General features: G+C 49.1%; 2 protein-coding genes across 4 annotated transcripts; one reads left to right on the forward strand and one right to left on the reverse strand.

Annotated features, from left to right (window-relative positions):
* Window positions 1-429: 429 nt before the first annotated feature.
* Window positions 430-10,469, reverse strand: Nr2f1 (nuclear receptor subfamily 2 group F member 1). Of its 3 annotated transcripts, none has more exons than XM_042691037.1 (3): window positions 9,693-10,469; window positions 6,648-7,175; window positions 430-1,500 (listed from the first exon to the last, which is right to left on the reverse strand). In XM_042691037.1, exons 1-3 carry the CDS (start codon window positions 10,147-10,149, stop codon window positions 1,220-1,222), a joined length of 1,266 nt encoding a protein of 421 aa, XP_042546971.1. In that variant the 5' UTR covers window positions 10,150-10,469; the 3' UTR covers window positions 430-1,219. The 3 variants fall into 3 exon arrangements, with proteins under 3 accessions (XP_042546971.1, XP_042546972.1, XP_042546973.1); XM_042691038.1 differs by having other exon boundaries at window positions 6,648-7,172; window positions 9,693-10,209; XM_042691039.1 differs by lacking the exon at window positions 9,693-10,469 and adding an exon at window positions 7,905-8,064.
* Window positions 10,470-10,521: 52 nt separating this feature from the next.
* LOC122117368 lies at window positions 10,522-11,756 on the forward strand. The gene has a single exon (XM_042691114.1). It carries the CDS (start codon window positions 10,668-10,670, stop codon window positions 11,094-11,096), a length of 429 nt encoding a protein of 142 aa, XP_042547048.1. The 5' UTR covers window positions 10,522-10,667; the 3' UTR covers window positions 11,097-11,756.
* Window positions 11,757-12,088: the final 332 nt, after the last annotated feature.

Here is a 12,088-nt window from a genome sequence, read left to right on the forward strand (position 1 = left end):
CCATCTCCTTTTCTGCTTCTCTACTTGCATGCCTCTCCAAAACCTCTCCCACAAGCTCCCAACTCTATTCAGGCTCCCAGTGCTGACACTTGGTCATTCAACCAGGCCAAGTGCCCAGATGCTTAATGCCTCGAGAAAATGTCTGATGCCCCCACCCAACTGTGCCCAGGGTTGCCCTCAGCTCCCGCAAAGCCCATGAACAAGGCACCCTGTTATCTCCACAGACAACAGCCTATGCTAAGCCTGGCCCCTCATATACACAAAACCAAGGCAACAGTTAATTTTAAGAAATGAATATAGCCAATGTGGTCTTGAACCTCAAAAGATTCCCCCCCCCCACAGGCTTGCAGAAAAACCTTACAATTGTACAAGGAGCAATTAACCAGGAAGGGTTTCTGCACTGAGACACAGGTCAAGCAACCAGACACATGGATTTTGCTAAATTCTTTTATTTTTGTTTAAATTTTCACTTCAATTTTAATTCTTGAAGAACAGCCTCGACAACATATATCGCACTCATTATAAGAAGCAAAGGGTTATATCAAAATTATTAGTATAGAATCACAGGAAATCTGGTTTGGAACCAGAAAAAAATACAAAACAGATATAGATACATAGACACAGGACAATTTTTATAATTATTTGGAAAATGTTATTTTCCCCTAATTCTTGTTTCCTTTTTTCTTTATGCGCATACGATGTTTAAATTTTACAAAAATGAAAATAAAGACTAGTATTTTACAAAATGAATAACAATGTTCAGTGTGTGTGTGTGTGTGTATGTGTGTGTGTGTGTTTGTGTGTGTGTCTACATAGGATTCAGTCCACTTCCATATGTGTTGTTTTCTGTACAGAATATATCCACATCCATCCACAAGAAATCCTGGAAGGTCCACCAGTCTCCTTCTATTTTATTAAAATTTTCATGGTCCTCTCTTCCTTGTTTTTTTTTTTTCATTTTCCCACCAGAAAGAAAAATCCTTTTTCTTTCCTTCCCAACGTGCTCACAGATCTGATCCTAAAAGAGTCTCTTTTTCTCCTAGGTTTGCAGCTCAGGATGCATTTTTGCTGAGTAGCTGCTTCTGTCCCCAGCCCACCTCCCCCTCGGCTGGCCTGCCTGGTCCACCTCACCAGAGTACCCGAGGCTTTGGGGTCCTTGGCCTGGGTGAGTCCTCTGAGTCTCTAGGGGAAGCAGGGGAAGATGGGAAGTGCCCAAGGTCTAGGAGCACTGGATGGACATGTAAGGCCAGTTGAAGCTGCTCCCAGACAGTAACATATCTCGGATGAGAGTTTCGATGGGGGTTTTACCTACCAAGCGGACGAAGAAGAGCTGCTCAATGACAGAGGAGGACACTGTGCGCAGGGAGGGCAGTCGCAGCAGCAGTTTGCCGAAGCGGCTGGGCTGGTTGGGATACTGGCTCCTCACATACTCCTCCAATGCACACTGGGACTTTTCCTGCAGGCTCTCGATGTGGGCGGCATCCGACAGGCCACAGGCATCTGCCGGAGCAGCCACAGGAGGAAGAGACAGGGAAAGGGGGCACATGGTTAGTCCAGTGAGCAACAAGGGGACAAACAACAAACAACATGCCATTATTATTACTTTCTTTTTTTTTTTTTAGGAGAAAAGGTAAAAAGAAGAAATCAAAGAAGGAAAAAAGAAGGAAAAGAAATCCTCCCTTTTTGCTTCCTTCTTCACAATTCTCTTCCTCCTGCCCCTATACAAATAAAATAAACCTCCCACCCCCACCACCATCTAGCCTAGGGGAGGAGGACAGAAATGCGCATACATGTAGAGGAAGCAACCTCTCTAGCCCCTTTGTTTTTCCTCTTTCACCTTTGGATTAAATAATGTACGACGCTGGAGCCATGTTTGCAGTGTGTAGCAACCTGTTCTCGCCTGCAGGGGAGCATCTTTCTAGCTGTGCTCATTAAACGCAGGATTTTTGTACCCTCTGCCCCTGATTTTGGGGTGTTCAAGATCCCCCCCAAAAATAAGTAAACTGCAGGCAGTTCTTAAAGACTTCTTGGAGTCTTCTCTCAGACCCAAATGACCTCAACCAGAAAGCTCAAGGAGAATGTAAATTGTGTAGTGAACACACGTGGCACTCGTAGGAATCTTGGGCTGCCAGTACCCAGAATCAGATCAAGTCTATGCTTTTGCAATACAGGATTTAAGATCCACTATCTATGCACACAAGGATTCTGCAACAAATCCTCAGTGAGAATGTACACTTCTATCTGTGCTGTAGATCAAGTAATTGAAAATTGGTCACATCTCTGTAAGCTGTATAATAATCAGAAGGAATATGGCTCAGTTACTCCAGGCTGTGGAAAGGAAACATCTTCAGTGATCAGACACAAAGCTAGGTTAGAGGCAGCAGCTGCAGCCCATCTCAGAACTAGAGGAGAGGGGAATTAAGGAAGGATTTAGGAGATGGGTTTCCTGTGTCAGGACTAAGGGAGAAAAAGGCACCTTACAAAATTATGGCATCTCAAACTCTGTGTGCTTATACCACGGCAACCAACGCCCTCCTTGGTCCTCTAAAAATATTTCAAGACCATAGAATATTCTCTATTAATCAACTAGAGATAAGCAAATGGCATCGGAGGAATAGAATGGGGGAAGGCTTTCGTTTTAGTCACAAACTCATGATGCCTTTATATTAACAGTAAAATTTTAAATCAGGAAGATCACAGAAGAGCCCTTATTTAGTTAGGAGGTTGACTAAAGATCAAAGGCAGAGTTTGCTAATATGGAAATCTGGAGGAAAATTTATGTATGGCAATGCCCCCAAAAGGACACCATATGACTGTGATTGGGCAAAAGTGACCCTAAGAAGACACAACAAATGATTCAAAGCAAAGCCAGTGTCTCCTGAGTTTCTGAGTTGTATATCCTTGTATTTCAAGAACTAGGGTTCACAACGCATTCATCTTCAAGGATGTGGCCTCCAGCAAAAATACAAATAAAACTAGTGATAACTTAAGAACTTCTGAGGCAAGTTTTCCTTTGACCTCAGATCCAAACTGGATTCCTCATAGATGTCTGATTGCTCCAGCCAGCTGGTTATTGGATGCATTCAACGCTACCTGAATTGGGAAGCCAGTGAGGTTTTAATGGACCCCAGGGCCAGGACAGTACGTCTTAGGGGCTTCACTGCTTAGAAAGAGGACTCTGAGGTCAGCTTTTGGGTTTGCTCACTCATATGGCCCCACTGAATGACTATTATGCAGACCCATATTTACATATATCTTGCTTTACATGCATTATCTGTTCCTTATGCCATGCATCACTCTCTGCCACACAATGAAATAGGAAAAGATCCCACTTATAGCCCAGCAGATTTTTTTTTAAAGATCCCTATGACATCTTCTTAGGTTAGTAAAGCAATTATGTGATATTTATGATTATAGTTCCTCAAGTGAAAGATTACTTTCTGAACTTCAAGACAGGACACTCCAAGAGAGACAAGCACTGCAAAGTTCTGCATGGGCCCTGTGCTGGCTGCTTCCATTTCTTTTTTCTTTTGGAGATAGAATGCCCTTAGCAGGGCCTGCCTGCCAGGTACCAGTTAACCAACCCTGTGACCTCCCTCCAGCAGAAGCCCTGATGCTGGCCTGGCTTCTACACTGGGTGTTCGTTTATTCGCCTGTAACAGGATTCTCCCATTTGTGGACAGATGGATGTGAAAACTCTCCAATCAATTAATTGGTGGGTCTGGTGGATAAGCTAGGTGAGCAGGGGATGTGATGCAGTACATATTTACACACCATGAGTTATATTTCAGATAAGGAAAGGAGACAGAGTGTACAAAACCCATGTCTCACTTTTTATATGGTAGTGTCAATGTGGGAACCCTCAATATTTCTTCTACAGTGTATGGAAAAGAAATTATGTAAATAAATAACCATTACTGCTCAGGCCCTCCCGGCTTAGCCTTTGTAGTGCAGAGAATGTATTTCATGTTATGCATTCAGAAGAGTTTAGTGTTCAGGAAATATAGATGTAATCAGCTACCATAACTAGAAATCAAAGTTATTATTGTGCTGAAAATGGATTTATTGTATTTATGTTAACTAGATGGCTCTTTTCAGAGACAGTCTCATTTATTTGAAGGAATATTTAGGTATATGAATTAAGTAATCTTTTTTTTTTAAAGTAAGTTCAGGTCACGACCTAATCTTTGGATGCTGTCCAGAATATTAAGGATTAAACATACCATCCGGAGGCCAAATGTGAAAACCACCATGGGGGATCCCCATGCCAACTTCAAATACTTAGCCAGAGCAAACTACATTGGACAATATGGCTAAAACTGTCTTTTCCATCACTCAAAGTTTGCTTAAAAGTTGGATGACTTTGAGAAGGCTTCCCATGAATTCCCTTCTGGCTGGCAATCAAAACAAGTTTAGTCAAAAGTGGAAATGTGTTGTATGGAGGGGAGGGTGAATTACTACTGACAGCTCTATTTCAATTTTCAGATATTCTGCTTGCATTCTTCAACCAAATAATGTTATTGTTCACGTTTAGGCACCCCTTGTACCTTAAGACTTGGTCCAAGAAACTTCTTTGCAAAACTTTTTTTTTTTTTAAGGACTACTTTTCATAGGAATGTTTTAGCATGAAAAGTTAAAAAAGAAAATCATGAATAATTCCACAGGGCTCCTTGCGGGCTGCACAGGCTTCCCCTCTCTCTGAGAAAGGGCATGAGATCAGCAAAGTCAAGAGTGTTCAAAGAATCTTAGGGGGAACTGGGACAAGAGAGGAGAGAGCTTTCTTGAGAAGACTTCTGTCCAGCTCCAAGCCACATTTCTGTTTCAAGACACCTCTCTGGATGAGATTTTAAAACCCCAGCTTCTCTGACACTGGCTTGGTTCCTGATGAATTTGGCTAAAGAGCCTGGTAGTGGAAAGCCAGCCAGGCCCCAGGCCTGCCAGAGCTAAAGGAGCCTGGTCGCTGCTTCCCAGACTCTTTGTCACTTTTGAAAAACACGTTTCCATCAAGAAGACTTATTAAGATAAAATGCATTCAAACACCGAGGAGGCTATTCAATAAATCTTCCATTTGTTTTAAGGTTCATACTTTATCCTCTTGCAAAGAAAACTCCCTCTCTCACTAGCGGACCTGCATTTTCACTGAAAGTAAAAGGGGGGCAGTCCAAGTCCATGGCTCTGGTCACCCTGCATACAAATGAGCCTCTCTTGTCTAAATAAATTATCTGCTGTTCAGATCGATATTAATACTACATTTGCTACATTACAATATTGTGCAAATTTAAGAGTCATTTTAATACAATGTAAATACGATTCTTCATGCATGAGAGCCAAGAAATATTGATAGATTATACCACTGCTTACTGTTCAGCAAGGCCTTGGGAAAGAGGTTTGGCCTTCTTTGCCCAAGAATGGTTTTAATTTGCCCATTGGAGGGCTGGCTCTAGGATAGATTTATTAGAATGGTTTATTTGTTCTCTGAATAGAGGAATTAAAAACAATAGTGCCAATAATGGTGGTAGAACTGCAGCTAACCATACACTCAGTGGGCAGGGTCCAAGACCCAGTCTAAGCAGCTCAGTTCCCCATGAGTCTCCTTTCTGGCTTTGTTTATATCTCCCCCCATTACCTGCTGTCCTGGGTGTTTATATGTTTCCCTCTTGCAGGTTACAATAATAAAAGGCGGGTAGCATTCTCTGAGCCTCAGACCAGAGACCTTCAAAGGCAACGTTAATGCACTTTCCTTGAAGTTAATTTGAACCATCTATCATAAGAGAAATTGTTAACATGCGTGTTACCACCGCTTACACTTAATTTAATATTTTTAAGGCACTTCTTTACATTTCCAAGGTTTGGTGTGTTTTGCATTGCTATGAAATTTATCTCCAGGCCAGGAATCCTCTCCTGCTTGCGGGTTCTACAATATTGCTTTTGTTTTTTATCTTTCTTGTTTAGATCGAATCCGTTTTTTACGACCCTCAATAACCTCAGCAACTGCAAACATGAATGGTTTCCGATAAGGGAAAATCAGGCAGCAATAAAGTGGGATTATTTATGATTTATTTGTCGGTATTCTTCTCTATCCTCCTCTTTCTGGGTCTCTTTTCTGTAGGGAAACTCATCTAGTGAGACTAGATGAGCGTGCCACACAGAGTAGGAAGCCACATTCCCACCTTCTCTCCTTCGCGCTCTCCTCCCCCAGAATAGCTCAGCTCTGGCTCCCGCATACACATACATACACACCCGCACACCACACACAGGCACAGGCACATCGCGCACACACGCAGCCAGACAGACACACAACACCGCCTCCCCCCAGCTCTCCCCTCTCCCCAGACGCACGCTCGCCCCAGCCGCGTGGCCGCGCGGGGGTCTAGGCGGTTAGGGCCAGGCCTCCGGCCGCTGGTACCCGCGCCGCTTCGGCTCTCCGCACCATCGCCCTCCCAAGATGGCAGCAGCAGGGCCGCAGCGTCCCCGCGCCGAGGCCGCTGAGCCAGGCCAGTGCCAAGGTCCGGCGAAGGCCGAGTCTCACCCCGCGGCGGGGCCGTAGCGGCCCCCCGGAGGCGCAGGCGGCCAGGCCCGGACTGGCTCGGCGATGCCTGTGCGCCCGTCCCCCGCGCGGCCTGCCCTCCCCGCGAGCGCAGCCTCACCTGACGTGAACAGCACGATGGCTTTGAGGCAGCTGTACTCGGCCGAGTCCACGTGCAGCGCCTTGAGCTTCTCCACCTGTTCCTGAAAGATGCGGATGTGGTCCATGAAGGCCACGACGCGGTCGGCGGACATGGGCGAGGCGTGCAGGCCGGCGGCGGCCAGCAGCGGCGCCACGTGCAGGGGCATGGAGCACTGGGCCGCGTTGAGCACGAACAGCTCGCTCCAGGTGAGGCGGAGCAGGGACACCTGGTCGGTGATCTGCAGATCCGGGAAGAAGGGGATGTTGCGGGCCCACTCGACGGCGCTGAAGAGCAGGCGCGCGGCCAGCTCACAGATGTTCTCGATGCCCATGATGTTGTTGGGCTGCATGCACTGGCTGCCATAGCGCGACGTGGGGTAGGGCTCGGCGCGCAGCAGCAGCGAGATGTAGCCGGACAGGTAGCAGTGGCCATTGAGAGGGTCCCCGTTGGTGAGTGCGTACTGGCCGGGGTTGGGCTGGGTTGGAGGCATTCTTCCTCGCTGAACCGCTGACAAAAAGAAAGAGAGAAAAGAGGCAATGTGCATCCAGAGGGCTTGCAAACATCGCCGAGCCACCGCGCACCCAACACAATGCAGCTCTTCTGGCAGTCACACGCGCCCCCGGCCCGGCACATCTTAGCCCACTGGTTCACATTCGCAGCCCACTCTGCGAGGAGATCTGCGGGGTGAGACCCTCCAGGTCTGTGCCCTGAGTGTCCAAACATAGCCTGCACCCCCTCCTCCCACCCCCAGGCCACCTCAGCCCCGGAGGAACTAGGCCTGACATCAGGGCCCCAGCTTGAAGAGGCCAAGAAAGTGCCACCCAAACCCTAGGCTATGAAGGAGGAACACATAAATAAATAAATGAAACCTCACTCACCCCCAGAAATGAATCAAAGTTAGAGAGAGAGAGAGAGAGAGAGAGAGAGAGAGAGAGAGAGAGAGAAGCTGAGAAAGGTTGTGGTTAAGGCAAATGCCTAGCGGCCTCTTCATTTGCAAAAAAAAAAAAAAGCAGAGTTTTACTCATAAAAATGTTACCATATTCTCTAAAAATATTATAGAATTACCCTTAAAAGACATCCCAAGTTACACCCTCTATTAACCACTTACAACTTTTGAGTAGAGAACAAGTACCCTTCACCCCTCCCCTCTCCCCTCTTCCTGGTAACCCCATATGAAGTTCTCACTATTAAAAGAAACAGAAAATGGAAAAATTTCAAGAAAAAAGTTGAACTTACAGTAGCCAAACATTATTGAAAAAAGTGGGAAATATAATTAATGTCTGTCCTGCGCCGAGCTACTGCAACCTGCAGCCAGCTTTTGCCCAGTGAGTGCACGAGCTTGCAACTGCGAAAACACTGGATTCATTAACCATCTGAATGCAAAACGTAAGCATGCTTTGAGTTCTTAAAGCTGACCAAAGTTTTTTTTTTAATGTGTATGTTTTACTTCAACAGTGCCAGCATTTTAAATTGCCAGGTAAACAAAGACAACTTTATGAAAAGTTAGGACTACTACACTCTCTCCCTCAATAAATTAATATAGATATGTCCATGTCCATGTAGCTGTCTTATTTCAGGTTGTATACCATTTTCTTAAGTTTCTTCTTATTCTAATTTCAACACAAGTTCCAGTGTAATTTAAGCTCTTGAAGCATAATGGCAGAATACTTTTTTTTCTAATTATAGTTTGAACTTGGCAGTTATTTTTCAATTAAATGAGAGCACAATTCAAAGTTGTCTCCCCCCCCCCTTCAGATGCCTACAAAATCTCCCTGGAGCTAGAAATGAAGTCGTCATATTTGCCTTCTCCTTGAGATCTGAAGGAATTCAATTTCTTTCCTTGTAGCATATAAAATATAATTTTAAAGTCAATTACAAGAAGGAGTAATCTGCATTCTGTAAAATTGACTGCTTCACTAATTTGACTATAAGACTTCTTCAATGATTGTCAGGAGATAAACTTTAACTATAAGCCGCGAAATAAATTAATCAGAAAAGTGCTGCATCTCTTGCCACATGAACATGAAGCATATCTAAATATAACATCAAAAGTTGTGTTTTTTTTAAAAAACACACACACACACATCACCATACAACGTAAAGATTAAATGATGCGGAAGCTCATGCCAGCTGCAGTCTATGCATTATGACCAAATCAGAAGGATTGGTAAATGCCGTTGTAAATTGTAATTTGTATGCTTTATTTAAGCAGAGGGTGGAGTTAGATGAAGAAATAAAATGAGTACCATGCTTTTAAAAAATGACACTACTATGAAAGCAGGGTTCAGTCAGAAACTTTCCTTTCAAAGTAGAGGGGTGAAAACAAGGCCACAGCTCCGGAGGAGGCGGCCCTAGCCTCGTGAAGAGGAGAGGGAACCAGTGAACAGGCCAGAGCCCCCCTCTTCCCCCCTAATTAGACCTACAAGTGCAATAAATCTCACTCCTCTTTTTCCAAGCTAAGCTTCCAAAGGAGGATGATGATGGTTGCAGGGAATCTGGTTCAGGGTACTCCAGCCTCCAGCCCTCTCCCATTATAAATAAAGGCTATGAAGACGTGGAAGGGGGGAAGTGGAATGAACAACAACAACAACAACAACAACAACAACACACCACAAAACACAGAAACAGTTTTCCGAGAAAAAGAAGCACCCCTGCCCAAGTTCATGCCAGCACAGCCCCCAGCATCCTCACGCGGGTAAAGAGACACACACCGAGCACATCCAACAGAGGAAGGGAGGGGATTTTAAGCCACAGCTCACGATTCCAGGGACACAATCCTGAGCAGGCAGCGGGCGGGGTAGGGGAGCCGGGGAGAGGAGCGCAGGCCGGGAGGGGGAGGCAGCGGCAGCGAGCTGGGGAGGGGGGGGGGACGCTGGGGGAGGAAAGGAGCGGGGACTGGGGAAGCTGGGACCGGCCGGGACCACAGGAGCCCCAAGCCCACATAGCAGCCACCCAGACAAGAGAGAAAGAAAGAGAGCCAGGGAGGCGGGTGAAGCGCGGGGAGAGCAGAGAAGAAATATTCACCTTCCCGCCTCATGCCCACTTTGAGGCACTTCTTGAGGCGGCAGTATTGGCACTGGTTGCGGTGGTGCTGGTCGATGGGACAGTTCCTGTTGGCACGGCATGTGTAAGTTAAGTTCCTGCGGACGCTCCTCTTGAAGAAACTTTTGCAGCCCTCGCAGGTGAATTGGCCGTAGTGCTTGCCGCTCGACTTGTCCCCGCACACCACGCACTCGATGTGCTGCTGGCTCTGGCCCGAACCGGGCGGGCCCTGGCCCTTGTCCCCCGCCGTGCCGGGGGTGGCGGGCGCTCCGGGCTGGCCCGGGGTCTGCGGCGTGTGCGGCGCGCCAGAGCCCGCCTGCTGCTGCTCGCCGGCGCCGCCGCCGCCGCGGGCTGCCTGCGCTGCGGGGTTGGGGCCGCCGGGGTTGCCCCCGGCCACGTCGTCCTGCGGATCTCGCCAGCTGCTAACTACCATTGCCATATCTTTGGGCCCGGGGAGCGCTGGGGGGGAGCCGAGCTGCTCGCCGAGGGCCGCGGGGCGCGCGGGCGCGCTGGGAGGGGAAGGGGAAGGGGAAGGGGGGAGGGGGAGGGGGCGGGGGGCCCACCGGGCGCCCCGGGGTCGCGGGAGCCGAGCCCGAGCCGGGCACCGGCCGCTGCCTCCGCCGCCGCCGCCGCTGCCGCCGTTCCTGCCTCGGCCGCCCCGCTGCTGCTGCGCGCCCGCCCGCCCTGCTGGCGTTTTGTTGTGGTTCCTGCTGTTTTCTTTCTCTCTTTTTGCAGCCCCCCCAGGCTCTCAGGCTCCCCCCCAACACCTCTGCTCCCCTCGCCCGCTCCCCCCCGCGCTCCGTTCCTGGGGGGGCCGCGCTCTCTTCCCCCCCTCCCCACCCCCCGGCGAGCAAGCTCCCTTCTCTCGCTTTTTTCTTCTTCCCCAAGTTGCAAAATCAGAAATGGCACAGGCGGCAGCCGGGAGCGGCGCGGGGCGCAGCGCCGGGGGCGGCGGGCATGGGCCACGGCGCGCGCACACACTCGCCCTCCGCCTTGCCCGCACCCCCGCGCACACACACACACGCACACACACACACGCACACGCACACACACTCGCGCACACACTCGCTCACCCGCGCCGGGCGCCCGCCCGCCGGCTGGCCGCTCGGGCTAGGCGCAGCTCGCGGGCTGAACCGACATAGAGGAACGCGGCGAGGGCGGAGGCGGCGGCGGCAGAGGAGGTGGAGGAGAAGGAGGAGGTCGCGGCTGCCGGCGCCGCTGGAGCCGCCGCCTCAGCTGCTGCAGCGAGCGCCGCTGGAGGAGCGGGGCCGGGGCCGGAGTCCGGGCTGGAGTCGGAGCCGCAGCTCGAGCGCGAGCCGAGGCCGGGGCCGCCCGCGCCGCCGCCGCTGTCCCGGCGGGAGCCCTCGCCGGGGCTCGGGAGTGTAGGGAGCGGGGTGAGCCGAGCAGGACCCTGGGCGAGGCTGCTGGCGGCGATCAGGGCGCGCGGGTGTCGGGGGGCCAGGTCCAGGGCCGGACGCAGCCAGCCATTCAGGAAGGCAGTGCTGGAGAGCGGGAGGCAGCCGGCGAGGAAGATCACACACTTTGCTCTTTTTGTTGTGCCGGTGGCGCCGGGCTCTCGCTGCCTTCTTCTTTCGGGAGGTGACGGAAGGGGGAGAAAAATACGGGATAATTCACGCCGGCGACGAATTCACAGCGAAACAGAAAAAAAAAAAAATCAGAAGAAAATAATTGAAAAAAAAGGAAAAAGAAAAAGCGAGGGAGACATCCAAAGTAGGTCGAATAAATAATCCTCTTCCTCTTTCTTGCTCCTTCTTCTGCTTCTTCTGCTATAACACACAGAGCTAGTTAAAAAACCCTGGAGATCGCCCAAAAATGTTCTTTTTTTAGTATTTTAAATAAGTGCTCTTCAGCCGGGAACCAACACCCTCCCTCCAAAAAAATCATATATGTATAAAATAACGATAAGAAGAATACGAAGGGGGTGCCTCCTCCTCCTCGGTTTTTTTTTTTTTTTTAAAGTTTAGCCCTCTCTCTTTGCAGGAATGGAGTAAAGGAGACAAGAAGGAGGGAGAGAAAGGAAAGAAGGAGAAGGGGAAACAACTAGTAGAATATGTAAGAAAAGAGAAGGGGAGAGAGAGTAGAGGGCGAGAGAAGAGAGGGTGAGAGGGTGAGAGAGCGGATAGGAGGGGGGAGAAAGAGAGGAGAGAGAGGGAGAGGGGAGAGAGAGAGAGAGAGAGAGAGAGAGAGAGAGAGAGAGAGAGAGAGAGAGAGAGAGAGAGACCCAAAAATTGAATGCGTTTAAACGAGAGGACTCGCAGAGCAATGTTTCCGAAAGGGGGATCTGTGCGAATGTCTGTATATAGTGAACTTTGACACTACTATTGAAACTGACACGTTTCTATGGAGATCGCTGCCTT

This window comes from Dipodomys spectabilis, unplaced genomic scaffold, assembly GCF_019054845.1.
Source record: "Dipodomys spectabilis isolate Male_0828 unplaced genomic scaffold, ASM1905484v1 ptg000140l, whole genome shotgun sequence".
NCBI lineage: Eukaryota > Metazoa > Chordata > Mammalia > Rodentia > Heteromyidae > Dipodomys > Dipodomys spectabilis.

Coding starts and splice junctions, on each gene's coding strand:
- Nr2f1 (XM_042691037.1), bottom strand. CDS start 10,149: ATGGCAATGGTAGTTAGCAGCTGGCGAGATCCGCAGGACGACGTGGCC. Junction 7,176..9,692: donor AGTGGGCATGAGGCGGGAAG/GTGAATATTTCT, acceptor TCTTTTTGTCAG/CGGTTCAGCGAGGAAGAATG. Junction 1,501..6,647: donor CATCGTGCTGTTCACGTCAG/GTGAGGCTGCGC, acceptor CTGCTCCGGCAG/ATGCCTGTGGCCTGTCGGAT.
- LOC122117368 (XM_042691114.1), top strand. CDS start 10,668: ATGGGCCACGGCGCGCGCACACACTCGCCCTCCGCCTTGCCCGCACCC.